Source organism: Falco cherrug, chromosome Z (genome assembly GCF_023634085.1).
Source record: "Falco cherrug isolate bFalChe1 chromosome Z, bFalChe1.pri, whole genome shotgun sequence".
NCBI lineage: Eukaryota > Metazoa > Chordata > Aves > Falconiformes > Falconidae > Falco > Falco cherrug.
In genome coordinates, this window is record NC_073720.1 from 4339601 (window position 1) to 4354394 (window position 14794).

General features: G+C 46.2%; 1 protein-coding gene across 1 annotated transcript in view; it reads left to right on the forward strand.

Moving 5' to 3' along the window:
* Positions 1 to 11050: 11050 nt before the first annotated feature.
* LOXHD1 (lipoxygenase homology PLAT domains 1) overlaps positions 11051 to 14794 on the forward strand; it is a 143629-nt gene continuing 139885 nt past the window's right edge. The window contains exon 1 of the mRNA XM_055699300.1: positions 11051 to 11845. Within this exon, the coding sequence (XP_055555275.1) occupies positions 11467 to 11845 (379 nt within the window). The 5' untranslated portion in view covers positions 11051 to 11466. The remainder of the gene's footprint in view (positions 11846 to 14794) is intronic.

A 14794-nucleotide genomic window follows, 5' to 3' on the forward strand; every position in this document is an offset into this window, starting at 1 on the left:
GGAACTCTGGGGTTTTGGTGCATGTTGTTGCTGGTGACTCCATGATTACTGGAGCAGGGCTGGTGATGGTCAGGAGGTGTCACCAGCTTGGCTGTGGTGACCTGCTCAGTGCTTGTGGACATCCTCTGGCCCTTTTCCCATTAGCTCTGTGCATCTCCTGCCTATGCAGAGCCTTTGGAGCAAGGACTTTCCCTCTCAATGCGGTTATTGCAGCATTCAGCACAGCAGGGACCCAGTCTCAGCTGGGAACTCTAATGCCACACAGAGCAAATACAAAATAACAAATAAAAGCAATTTTCTCCCCATTATGTAGGAGCAGAGTACTCGGAGGCTTCTCTGATGCTGATTACATTGCTAACCATCATCTTAAAAGGTAAAGCGTTTGCAGCAAGGTCAAGTATTTAAGGCAGAAAACACAGATGTATCTGGGCATTGCTGCCAGGGAATTCCTGCCCACAGATGTGCAGGGATGCAGCTGGGCCACGCAGCTTCTCCACCCCCCAGGGCAGGAGGGCCAGAGGCAGCCCAGGGACGCTGGGCGATATTTTGGCAGCCCTGCCCCAGGCACTGAGGAGCCTGTGGGCATGTGGGAGAGGGAATCAATGACCATTGCAGAGGCAATTTGGCAGCATCTGAAGAGTGTTTGAGCCCTTCTGGGTTTCTGGGGTTAGGCCCTTATCTTTTAGTGAAGGAGGCGAAGGTGGCTTACAGAATTGGCACGTTGGCTGCAAATGCCCCCAAATTCAACAACGAGCTGCACAGTAAAGGCTTTAATTGTTGATGCTCTTCTGGTCTCTGATACGTGGACCTGATACCGAAATACCAGCTTGCCTCTCAAAAGCTGAACTCTTTTGAAGTTGGAGGACACGCATCGGGGTCTGCATATTTACTGTCGTTACGTCAGTTACGGGTCTGAACTCTGCAAACGCTTTTCCTGCTATTTAATGTCAACAATGGTACTGGCTTTGCTGGCAGCACTAAATGCTCCTAGGGATTGTACTGTTTGCGTTAAATATTAAGTGTACTTCGAATTGGTAGCCTGTGTGTAGGTTTAAGCAAAAAATCAAAACCGGTGTTCTTTAGTTGTGTAACTTTTAAGTAAACAGAGCTGTAGAAACATCTGTTAGCTTTGATTTTTAATTCACTGTATAATAGCTTATATCATAATAACTGATGTTGTGCGATTTGGGTATAATTTTGAATTTGTCAGGAAGCTCCCAGCCAAATCACTGAAGTTAATGGCAGTTCTGCAATCAGCATCACTGTGTGTCAAATCAGAGGAACCATTATTGAATTTTAAAAGGCTGAATTACTGCATTGTTTATATTAAATCTTAATGCCATTTTGGATAACGCTAATGTTTTCCCTTGGAGGTATGTGCTGGATAGTGTTTCTGTTCCTGAATACAAAAAACCAAAGAGAGTTTCAGTGAAATTGCTTGAATTCCAATTTTAGAGAGGTTAGACTTATCCAAAAGTAATTTCAAACCTGTCCTAAATAAAAGAATGTTTCCCCTGTTGGATATAGTGTTATAGTGCAGCCTGCATTATGAATATAGCAGTATTTAACAGTGCACTGTAACGATGTTAATTACCAAAAACGTGTACTGATACGGCTGATCTTCAAGGGCAGGGAGGAACAAAAATCCTTGCATGGAAAAGGAACGGGAGCTGCCCTGTGCTTGCTTGTTTTGAGGCAGTCTTGCTTCCACTGACCGCTGCCAGATGTGCTGCAAGCCCTGCAAGAGCATCATCTTGGACTCCTCGGGATGGGCTGGGAGTCAGTAGATGGGTGTATATATATCCTGTTCTTAGACCTTCTAAAATTTGGCTAGGTGTTGTTTCTTGGGTGGGTTTGTTTTTTTTTTCTCTCCCCCCTCCCCGAAACTCAAATCTTCTTAAAGATGCCCTAGACAGGCTGTGCTGGTAGCCTCTTGCCGTTTCTAAGTTTGTATTTTAAAATAAAAAATAAATTAGAAAAAAAATATCTTTTCCCATGAAGCACTTCTGGAGCTGAGACCATGCCTTGCTAAGTTGAAACAAGCCTCCTTGATCTGGCCAGGTGCTTCTCTCTGAATCCAGCGCTTTTGGAGTTACCTGTCTGGTCCCTGGAAAGGAAAGGCTACGTCAGCCCAAGGTGCAAATGCTCAGCTCTTGAGCTGGGGGAGGGGTGAGACAGGACCCCTTTGCTCGTGTTTCTACCCCTGCTTTGTTAAGTCAGCTTGGGCAAGTCTGTAAAAAATCCATTATCTCCCCAAGCTCCAAATTACCTGTTCAGAGGGTGGCAAAGCTTTTTGGCTTGTCTCCTTGCTGTAAGGATTGATTTGTGTCGAAGTTCTCCGGTACCTTTGGAAGAAATCCAAAGATGCACAGCAAAACCTTTAAGCTTGATTGTGTCTATCGTTTTATGTAGATGATGGCAAGAAAGTCACCCGGCCTGATTTTTCCATTGTTTTCCCAAACACAGCCCAGATGGGGCATCTCTTGGCAGGGAAAACTGACCCAGCCTCCCCGTGCATTTAATGCTGCAAAATAGTCTGGGGATTTAAAATAATTTCTGTAGCTCTTGGTTAAATTGGCATTTCATGGGCATCAACGTCTTTTTGAGGAATGTTATTTGAATTTTTATTTGCTCATGATTTCCCATGGCAAATTGCTGGCTGGCAGGCTTTTCTTTTTTTCTTGTCTCTAAAATTATTGACTCGCTCTGTGGTGTTTAGCCCAGCAAAGCCTCTCACCTGCAGAAGAGCGCTGGCCTGTGGCATGGCTGATGAGCTGGGAGAGCTTTCCCGTCTCCCTCGGGCAGTGCATGACAGCAATAGATATAATGGACTCATTTGGATAATTTAGTACTTGCTTGGTGTATCTGGTTTCTCTAGTGACACTCTGACGTTCAAGCTTGACTTCCCCACCTCGCAGATAATAAATGAAAGAGGTTTCACCTTGTTGGCAGCACTGGCTTTTGGCCCATTATCTTTCCTGACATTGTGTACTTTGAGAAATTAAATTACCTAGTTTCCTGGCTAGCTCCCTAATGAATGCCATTAATTAATATGTTTTTCAAAGGAGGAGGTGTTTTTATTCTTAATCCACGGGAGATTCTCTTTCCTTGGCTGCCCATCAGCAGGGTGTTTGCACAGGCGGGAGCAGGGCGGTCCCTCCGTGACGGCTCAGCCCTGCAACGTCCTGTAGACTTGTGCGTGTGGCTCTGTTCCCTGGGGAAATGCCAGCTGGGGGTGTGGGAAAATGAGAGATACTCAGTGAAGTACGGGTGGAAAGTGCCAGCCCATTCCCCTTCTCACCCCCATCTTCTCTGCATCAGTCCCCAGTCTGCTATGAGCAGCCTCTGCCGTAGCAAGGACAGCAGGACAGCTGATGTTTTTCCCTCTTGACCTTGTTGTTTCTCATAGCTAATGTGAAAATCCTCTTCTTTTTTTGTGCATCTTATCCTAATGTTGCTACATGGTGCAGTTACTGTTTGCTCTTAGGTCTTCCCCAAGCCTTTAATAGAGAAGACAAGTTTAGGTGAAACAATTTGCAGGACTTGTCCGCCTCGGTGCTCCCTAAACACGCCCTTTGCCTTGTAACTTGCTTTATTGCATTTTTCAGGGGAAGATCTAGTCCCAGGAGCAGCCAGGTTAGTGAAAAAGATGATTATCTCTGCAGACCAATGTAGCAAAGATGAGCTGCTAATGATGCAGCTGGAAGATGGATGGCAATGCTGCCTGGTCCTTTGGTAGGAGTTAGCAGGAGAGTGGATCTGACACCCTCCCTCCCTTTTTTCTTTTAAAATCTCCTTTCGCCAGTGCAAGTGGCAGCCCTGTGGATATGGAGCTGTAAACCCAAGCTGGGGAGAGGTGAAATGCACGCACCTTGGAGGTCAGGGTGGCTTTAGCTCTTCCAGGTAGAGAAAAAGGCACTGAGCTAGGGATGAAGAAGATCAGGGCTGGGGCAGTGGGCATGGGGATGGTTGCAGTGTCCATCTGTCCAAGCTAAAGGGTGGTACTGGAGTGAGAAGGAGGGAACTCGGGGTGCTGGGGATGTTGGGCTGGAATGGTGCCTGGTCTCCACCGCAGCGAGTAGGCTCAACAGGGTGGTAAGGAGTGACTTGGTATGGGCTCAGATTGCCACTTCTGGGTCTTCCCGGTGCTTTGGCAAGGGAGAAGCTGAGTAGGAGCTGGTGCTGCAGCTGGGTTCCTGGGCTGCAGAGGCTGGGAGCTGGGTAAGAGCAAGCGGAGCTGTGCCTGGGCTCTGCAGGGAGAAGCAGCCACCTGAATGCAGGCAGCAGTGACACGCTGCACGTCACCGGGGTAGGAGCAAATCTCTTGGGATTGCTTAGATTTGCTCCGATTTAGGTAGCGCTTTGAGCATCAACTGACCCCGTTGACTTCAGTGTTTCCATTCATGCTTTAAATCTTGCTGTGCTCAATAACTTGCAAAACTGAAAACATTGGGTTCTTTACCCCTGCTGCAGTGCCTGAAGATAGCTGCCTTTCTCCTCGTATCCTGGCCGCTTAGTCACTTCTGCTGCTGCCTCTCGTTGTGATCTGTGGTGTTCTTCGTTGGTAGGAAAGAACAGTGTCCTTTGAAATACTTAAAGCTGATGTGAGTCAGTCTTTTTAAGAAACGCTGGATTTTATAGCCTTCTGGCAGAACAGATATGTCAGAAAGTTTTAGGATGCATGGAGGTAGGTTGATCCCTCCCTGGGGGAAACTTAAAATAACTCCTGCACAAGATGATGAAGGAGCCTCACTATCTGTGAGGATGCTCAGTACTCCTTACAGAAGTGGCCTGCGCTCTGAATCCCTCTTCCCATTTTGGTGGTTGGGCTAATGGATATTGTGATCAAAAGGAATAGATGAATTGCAGTCTTGGGACTGAATCTTTCATTCTCTTGGACTCAGCAGGACTTGAACTGTTAGCCTTTAAAGAAAGAGCCTCTTCAATAGGAAAACACATGTGATGCTAGTAATTGCAGCTAATGCCTCAGTTAGGGCTGGCTGCGCAGCTGGTTTAAATAGAAATGATGTCCTTTAAGTTGTTTAGCTGATAATCCAGTCCATTTTGCACTGGAGTGTATCTATATACACTCGAAACTCCTGATCTCTGTGGCGCTTATTTTCTTATTGCTTTGCTGAAAGGCAGTTGGAGAAGCAGGTGAAAATGCAGTAAGCTCCTTTCCCGTTTTCTCATGTTGCAAAACTCCCTGGAACTTGGATTACATTCTTCCCAACCCCACGTGGCACAACTCCTTTGGTGACAGAGTTTGTCTTCTTAGCTGTGAGACCCCTCTTTTTATGCAAAAAGCCACAAATAGAGGTTTTGTATTTTTTTTTAACTTGTATTTGCTGAGTACATGTAGGCTCAGCTTGACTTTCTAAGGACACAATCACAGTTCAGCTTATTTTTAGTTGTCGCTAATTAGTTCTTAAAGTGCTCAAACCTTGTGAATTAAATTGATAAAAAAGAAGAGCACCTCTTTCACCAGACCTACACACTTGTTCCTGTAAGGGCTTTGTTTTATACCAGCAGCCTTAAGGTGCTGTTTCTTCCCAGGCTTGTGGCTTTTAAAACAGCTTATGGCTGTGAATAAGCCTTAATGCATTACTGCATGCAAAACTTGCCAGTGATGGGTGTCTGGAGCAGATCCTACGTGTTTGGCAGGAGCCTTCAAATCAGAGGTACCACAAGCCCCAGGGAAAAGTAGGTGAGGGCATTGCACTCTTTCAGCACCTCCTTATTTCAATCAGAAGTCTCATCAGGGTAAAAATCTCTGGGAAACGCTTGGGTGTTGAACTTACACCGAGTTCTGTGCTCCTGCAGCTCCCCCAGCACCTGAACCTGGATATGTGATGTTTGACACCTGCTTGGCTGCGCTCTGGGAGGTGCAGGTGAGCTCCAGGAGGTGCCAGGGATGCTGGTGGTGTCCATGCTCTGATGTCTGCTTGTCCAGGCGATGGGAGAGACTTCATTCTGCACCCTGGAAGAGTCACAATGATCCCTAGCTTGACAAGGGTGTAAGACCCCCAACTTCAAGCACTTGTTCTTGAGAGAGCTTGCATGTATCTTTTGGTTTTTTTCAGGCAGATTCTGTTAAGATGCCTCACGCTTTGTTCCTGATTTCAAGGCTTTTTCTCACGACCTTGAGTAAAGCAGTTTCCCCAGTCCTGGCTTTGGGGTGGCTGTGAGAGCTGCTGTTTCAAGGCTTTGGAGGGTTCAGGGTTTAAAAGCCTGTCCCTGCTGATGGATGCCTGCAGTTCCCAGGGGCTGCTGCTCCTCTCTGTGGGGCACTTGGCATCCCTCTGCAATTTTGCAAGGGAAATATTTCTCTTGGCTACACCCCATTTTACCAGCAGAGGCCGTTATGCCCATATGCTTGAAGGCAGCGAGCTCCCAGTAAAGCCCATTAAAACCTTTCCAGCTTGTCTTTTGAGATGGATCGGACTCTGTACCCCAGTATTCCCAACTGCCTCTAGAGCTGTCGGGCTGATGGAATTGCAATGCAGATGCAGATTTTGTTATTGGAATTAAAAAATAATAATAATAAAATAATTAGTAGCCGACTGGGATTGGAAGAAAAAGCAAAGATCTTGGTAGGCACCGTGAGGTCTGATTAAATCTGTAATGACTGGTGCTGCAGCACCGGCAGCAGCTCCCCCAGCACCTCCTCTGCCCAGCCTGGTGTAATCCTGTGCATTACTCATGTGCAAGGGAGAGAAATGAAATGGCTCCATTAAACGAATCCTTTGGTATTTATTTCTGTGGCATTAAATACATTTATTTTCTGAAGGAGATGGACTATGTGTGTATATATATTGTAAGGATATGGTGTTCTGGGCTACAGGGAGTATTTTCAAGAAACTATCCAGAAATGGGGGTAGATCCTGCCCTACTTCCAAGTATATGCACACAGAAAAAGATGAAATCCTGCAGTAGTAAAGCTGGGGCCATACCGCTGGGGCTGGCAGGTGCCCTGAGCAGGGCATCGCATGCTTCAACCCTCCAAACCACTGCTAGCCCCAGTGATCCAGCCAGAGTTCAAGGACACCCTTTTTTCTCTGGATTATACTCCAGCCAGAGCAGTAGGGCAGGCAGGCTAAACCATCTGTTCATCAAACATCTGGAAAACTGCGTTGCCTGTATCTGACCTATGCCTTGCATACGTCCTCCACAGCCAGGTCCATTACCCTCAAGGGGAGCGTCGGTCACCAAAAGAAGCATCTCAATACAGACCATGTGTGCGGACACCAACTTTTTCGTTAAATTGCCCCCAGACTGTGCAATGGGGCTTGACAGACTCCTCTAACCGTAAGTGCAGAGCAGCATGTATTGAAAAATAATCTCTCGTGAAACAAGAGGCTCCGCTGCATCTGCCTTGGGAAGGGGACTGGAGCAAATGTTCCTTTGGGATGTCAGCTGTGTTGCACTGTGTCTGGGTACCAGACATCTGGATTTCATGGTAATAGGTGCAAAATAGGAACTATATAGAAGAGAATGAGCTAAAGAAAAGGTGGTTTTGTACCTTGCCTAATATTTACCTAACAATTATTAATGATAATAACCTCATTACCTAATAAAGGGATAATTCCAGGTTAAGCACTGGACAGGTTTTAGCTTTAACCGGGGGGGAAAAAGGGTTACAGGTGACGTACAACCTCGAAGAGCCAATTTCTGACCTCTTGTACTTCGTATCTGTTATAATTCAAGAAGTCGCCCTGGGCTCACGGCACTTTGCTGGGTTCTGGCCTGAGTCTTTTGGGGAGGGAGGATTTGAGGGAATCTCTTGCTAAATGCAGGGTAAGAATATAAACCTATATAAATACTGTTGACAGATTTAACTAATGGTTCTCACCAATTGCTTGGTTGCTTTCCCGGTAGTTCTTTATGCACCAATAAATCCTATTGTTCTTCTCCCAGCTGTTACTCACGAAAAGAACAAAAGCGAGCCGGAGCATTCTCGGCACATTTCTTTTTAATTAAAACAACAGACAAAAGAAGCGTATGGAGCAAAGTTTGAATGAGATGTGGTAAATGTCTTTTCTCCTCCATCATTTTAGCCTATTTGATAGGGGTGATTTATTTCTGGCTTGTACCTGAGGTCCTGCTCTGCTGCACCAGGAGAAAGTAGAGCACAAGGCTTGGAGGGGTGGTTCTCACTGGGGCAACTGCCATGGTGTCCCACTGGTGCTTCTAGTGCCTCAGATCATTCTTCCTGACACATGACTCCTTAATTGCAGTGTTTCTGCAAATGTAGCATGGCTTCAGCCCTTGCTGGGGCTGCGGCAGCCTGAGGCTGCTCACAGAGGTATCCTGAGCATCCTAAAACTGCATCTCCTAGTGCAAGAAGAGGGGAAAAAGCTTTTCTTCTACCCAAACAGCTCTGCTGTCAGAGGCAGGTAACTTTCTGTGGGGTTGGGTGTAAGCAGGTATTAGGAAAACTGTTTTAAGGCTAGAAGGGACCAATCCTGCACCTGGATGGCTTGTTCTGAGGAACGGTAATGTTGCCTTTTGGTCTTAGAGGCTGATGCTGTCAGCACTTTGCTGCATAGAGCTGGAGCTGTTTGGAGCAGCAGCACCCAGAGACTCGGTGTGATGAAGCGTTTAGCTTGTGAAAGCATAACAAAGATATAAGCTTTGCTTTTCTGAGACATCCCATGATTTTTCTTTTTCCAAAGACATGTTTTTGTTCTGTAGGAATTTTTTTTCTTTTTTTGGTTGAAAATGCTGGCTTTTCTGTGGCCAAAACTGAAATCCACCTCCCAGCTTTAAGCTGAAATGTTTGTGCCTGCGATTTCTGCTGTGGGTTGGCTGTCCCAGAGAGGCGAAAGGTAATGGTTATGAATATATTGTGCTGCAAAGCATCTGTCTGGAGAAATGTGCTGCATCATCAAATATCTCTGCAGGATCCCTGAACTCCTTGGGACTGGCAGCATCCATGTGCCTGGACCGTGCCTTTGGAGCAGCATGCCCAGCTGCGCCAACCATCCTATGCCCACTCTGGGAAGTGCTGGGCAGAGCTGCACTATGTGCCTTTCTGCAGCTTCCCAGAAAATAAAGACCTGAAAGTAAACTCAGAATTTCAGGCATGGTGAGGGTCCTGTGGTGCAAATGTCCCAACATTTTGGTAAGTGAGAGCTGTATTATAGGGGAGGACAGTGATTCTTTTTTTTTTTTACTTTATGATTTTAAGACCTTGGAAAAGCCATTATTGTTTCCATCCTGAACCTGTGTTTTAACCTACTTGGAAACTGTCCCTGAATAATTCTCTTTATGATGCTTAGTAGAAAGATTTCCATTTGGCAACACAGACCATAAAAAATAAAGGGCTTTTAAAAAATGATTATTCACATTAAATTGTTGGAGACTGGTGCCAAACACGTGCACAGGTGAGTGGGACAGATCCCACCATCTCTGGATCCTCTGAGATTGATGCTCCCCATCTGCTCCTGCCCAGGGCAATGCCATTGCCAGCCTGCTCGGGCTTTGTAACCTGCCATCAAAATATCTGTTCCTTGCGTTCCTGATGACCTATTGCCAATGCTATCCCCCTGCTTCTGGGCTAGCTCCTGGAAATTCCAGATTTATCTAGGAAGAGTTTCAAATTGTGTGTGTTAAAGACTTAGCGTGGCCAAACCCTCTGACTTACCAATACTTATGGTATCATTAACTTGGGCAGCATGCCATCGAGCAAATCGCACTTAATTTGCCATTTGAGGAAGCTGTGGGCTGAGTTATCCCACAGGCAGGGTGGGTGGTAGCAAGAGGCTCTGTATCATCATCCCACAGCCCTGCCATAAATTCAGCTCTCGCTTCCTCCATTAGTGTGATTTACTGCCAGGCTGGCTGCCCTGCTTGGTTTATGTACACTTGAGTTATGCCAGAAAAACTTGGTATGGTTTTCTGTATCACAGTTTTTAATTGAACTTCATTTTCTATGATAAAACCCATAAGAGCACCTCTGAAGAAAGAGACTATTTTTCTTCTTTTCTCTTCCCATTCTCAGTTGGACTATAAATCACCAGCTCTTGACTGCAGCTGAGATTGACCTGGTCTCATGGTGTTTTGTCCTTCCCTACCTGCCATGAGAACCTCCTGGAGCCCCTGCAGGGCTGGGTGCCAGCCCAGGCTGAACAGCTGGGGCTGGGCACTTACACCATCGTGGGGCTTGGACCATGGTGACTCAGGTGGGAAGAGAGAGGATGAAGGACCCTTACTCCCTTCCTACATCCTCCTGCTGGCATACCTGCCTCTGGGCATGGTAGTGAACCCCCTGTTGTGTGTACTAGATGTTAGGTGAGCCCCTGCTGACATTCCTGGCCTCAAGCAGGGTGCTGGGCATGCTTGACGCTGCAGTGTCCTTCCAGCCGTGATGTCACATCATTTGTTTTCTCTGTCCTCCACCTATCTCACTTCAATATTTGCCCATGAGAGCTGTCAGAGGGGTGTATTTGTGCTTGTGCTCAGTTATTAATCTAAAAGGTTTATTCCTCTTTGGTTGCCCAAGATGGGCTGTTATAAGGGCACCTTGTGTAAAGCTCATTCAGTGTCTTCTTCTCACTGTTGTATTTATTTGTTGAACATCACATTTTTTTTTTCTTTTGGTTGGAGCTACCACAGAGTAACGCAGACACAGGAGCTGGACACAGGAGTGTGTTGCTGATGCTACGAAGGTCTCCAGAGATCCTGGAGGTGTTTGTTTTTTCTGGTAAAAAAAAAAAAAAATCCATGTAAAATTGAGACCTTCGTTATCAGTAAGGTGATCCTGTCACCATGAATAATGGAGAGGAAATACAGACCACGCGATATGGTTGCTTGGTGGGTCTCCTTTTTCACCTGCCCATCTGTCTCATAACCACATGACTGGATAGCACTAAGTAATTTTTCATGAGGTTTCTGAAGCGGCTGCATGTTATAAGGACAAATGCCTCTGTTTTGCCCCATCCTGAGCTGGCATGTGGAGGACAAGAAGTGACTCGACAATGTGCCCTCCTCATCTGACTGATTTTCCTGGGGGCTACAGCCTTGACTTGCACGTCCTGATACTGTAGACCCAGATTGTCAACTGACCCTGAGCGGGGGCTGAGGCAGCTCTGAAAAAAAGAGTTCTTCTCGCAGACTGATGAATAAATAATAATAACAACGAAAAGAAGAAAACCCAAAGACCAGGAGAGTCAACAGGGAGAGGCAGATGCCTCCGTCAAGGAGGTGAAGGAAGGCAGAAGGAGTCAGGAGGAGGTGAGCTGTTGGCACCCGTGGGTTGGGAATGACAAGGGACTCCAGGACATACCTACACTGAGCTGGTGGGGAGGAAGAAGACCGTGAAACAAGGGTAGCACAGCCCTAGGCAGGGAGAGGAGGACTGAAGGACTTTGGCAATTGGAAAGGAGCCAGGGTAGGTGGCAGAAGTGAGGTTAAAGCAATCGGAGTGTCGTTAAAAAAGAAAAAGTAGGGGTGAAAAACAATGACATGAGTGAAAAGAACAAAAAGAAAAAAGTAGAAGAGGAGGAGGAAGAGGAGGTGGTTAAGGAAAGTGGGGAAGATGAAAGCCAGGAGAAAAAAAGCAAGAAGAAATCAAAGTCTGAGGACTCAGAGATTGATCCAGAAGTGAAGAAAAAGAAAAAAAAAAAGCGAAGAGAGCATAGCAGTGAGGATGAGGATGACTACGAGCGTAGGAAGAAAAAGAAGAAGAAAGGCAAAAAAAGCAAAGATAAGAAGAAGAAGAAAGGTGACAAGTCCAAGAAAGGAAAGACAGACGATAATTTTTTGGAGATGTATGAACAGGAGCTACGGGACTATCATTCAGATTCCTCCAACGCGGCAGAAGATGAGTACAACAAGAAAAAAGGTCAGCTCCATAATTTCTTATCTCCCCTCTTGGGCAGTCAGTGCCACCGCTGGCCATGCAGATGCCCGTCTCGGGACCTTTCCTGGGGGAGCAGGCACTAGTCATTCCTATGTGGGGAATATTTCTAATTAAATAAGCTTTTTTACTGTGTGAGGTGGCAGTGACAGATTGTGCCTGTATTAGCTGTTCAGTTTAAGAAGTTGGTTTGCCGTGTGCATGGTACTGCTGTAATTACATTCTCCTAATTAATATTTGCATTGTGGTGCTGTTCAGAAGCTGCAATCAGCAGAGTCCCCTTGTGTAAGCAGAATACGTAGCAAAGATGCATAACCCTGCTCAAGCATATGCAGCAGGAGCGTGCCAGCAGTGTCAGCAATCGGACGAGCAGGCAGTGGACCACTTCGGATTGATGTGGAAGCAGGAGGTCCAGCACACCGTTACTCTGGATGTTGTCAGTAACCAAATAGGCTGGGGAAATACTGCTGGTTGTCTAGAAACCTCAATACTGTGTTGGTAAAATAAATACTCTGCTCGTTTTATATGCACAGGGAACTTTAGTGCATGGCGAGCTGCGCAGGGGCGTAAGGTTTTAGATGATACGCTGAGTTTCGTTAGAAGACTGTGGTCTGGAGAAGGATCACAGCCATCAGCCTGGCAACATCTAGGCAGCTTGTGGGAAAAGACTACTTTGGCATTTTATCTGCTGGGTGGCAGCTAGTAACCCCCTCCTTCTCCAGCAAACCTGTAGCACTGGGACAGAGAATTGAGGAAACTGCGAGGTGAACACCGAAGACCCATGGTGTACTCCGCGATTAAAAGAAAAATCCCTCAATAGGTATGAAGATGCTCCCAAGCACACCCAGGTTGTCTCCTTGGGTGGGCAGTGAAGCAGTAACGGACTGCTGAAGGGTGACACCAGCTGACCTGTGCGACTGGATCTTGGCATGACTGGGGCGAGGCAAACTGTCAGTGCTGTGGTTTCCCCGTCAATTATAGTCATAAGACATCTTTGATGTGGCAATTTGGAGAACTGAACGTGCCTTAGGAATCTTGTAAAGCATCTCATGTTTGTGGTGTGGCTATAGGTTAGCTGTAATTGATGACTTTTGTAATGGTGCCGTATGGCTGTACTGGGGGGAAAAAAAAAAAGATTCAATTCCTCTGAAGCAGAGGAGAAGTGAGGCCATCCCATAGACACTGCATTTAGGTCATGCACATAACCTACTTCATGACAGCTCTTTAGGGGGACAGAGGCTGTCTCACCTCATACTACGATTTTCTTACAGTAGAGGATTAATAACTTGCACTTTTCAAAGAGAGAAGTTTCAGCAAATGTTTCTAATAACCTCTCCATGATCTTCTGCTTAGTTTGTCAACGATTTCTGCAGGGAAGGTAATAGCTTGTGGTTGAAACTCTGGGAAACAAATTAAGCAGGGACTTGAATCTCATAGTCCCTATCAGAAATGTAAAAATTTGGTCCAAAACCTGCAACACTTGTTATTGTGACAACCCCAGGACCTCCAAGGAATTTGTTGTGTGGCCAAAAGTCCCAAGGGTGAACCATTGGTTGCTCCCTTGGATCATGGACTCCCCACCTTGAGCTGGTTCTGGATTTTGCACTCCCAGTTTCCAGGTCTTTATGGAAGTGAGTGCACGTGTATGTGAGGGAGGAAGCGGAGGACAAGGGGGAGGACAAGGCTGTTGGGTAGGACATATGCAATCAATGAGCCACTAAGGTTTTCTACCAGTGGAAACCTGCTACTGGGCTATTTGGCAACAAGAAGCAAAAGGTCAGGAGCAAACTCTAACTGCTCTATCCTCTTGCTTGCGTTCCAGCTATCCCCTCTGCACATACCGTGCTGCTACCTTTCCTAATTTCATACCAAAAAGCAGACTCTTTGTGTGACTTAGTCAGAGGCCGCTGCTGCTTTTCTTCCAGAGGACCGTTGAGTGAAGGGACAGTTGCTGGTCAGGCTCTTGAGAAACGTGTAACCTCTGCAAAAAGCCCTCCTGGAAATTTGGGGACATCAGCTGCCTTCGGTACCGGTGAATATTCAGTAGGGATATATTTCGGTCCACAAGTTGTGATTCCTTTTGTGGTGAAAAGAAAAGAGAGCTGTTGTAGATGTTTTCTAAACAGGGAGTCAGTGGTGCCTGTGTCACCTGATGTCCTCTTTATCTTCTTGCATTAGCAAGCAGGAGAAGGGATCCCCCCATCATGTTTGATCGATGACTGAGGAACAAGGCAAATCCAGCTCCTGGGGACAGGAAAACAACAGATATCGAGTGACTAGGTGATAGTGCATCTGAGAAAATTATAGCAGAGATAGCAGGTGTTTTTAACTAAATTGCAGCTGTTGACCATTCCTGTGATCCTGGTGTTAATGAGATTAGTTATTTATTAATAAGTGCTTGCAAAGTTACTTCTGCAGTACAGTATGGAAGGCTGTGGGGACACCTGATCACAACCTTTCGGTACTCAAAGGGGACTTACAAGAAATATGGAGAAAGGCTTTTTATCGAAGCCTGTAGAGACATAAGCATCAATGGTTTTAACTGAAAGGCAGTTGGTTTAGATTGGTCATAAGGAAGAAATTCTTCACTGTGAAAGTGGTGAGGCACTGGAACAGGTTGCCCAGAGGATTTGTAGATGTTTTGTCCCTAGAAATGTTCAAGGATGGGGTTTGAGCAACCTGGTCTAGTAAGAGATGTCCCTGCCCATGGCAGGGGGTTGGTCTAGGTGATCTTTGATGATCCCTTCCCACCCAAACCAGTCTACGAGTCTATTGATCTTGAATCGCCAATAATAGTGCAAAGAGGGCATGCTGCATCGTGTAAACGTCACTGGTGGGATTGGGGGATTTAAAGGGCAGTAGGTATCCAGAGACTGTCCATATAGCACCCTGGCTGCCTAAACCGCTATTAAATCTTCTATAGGTACCAGCTAC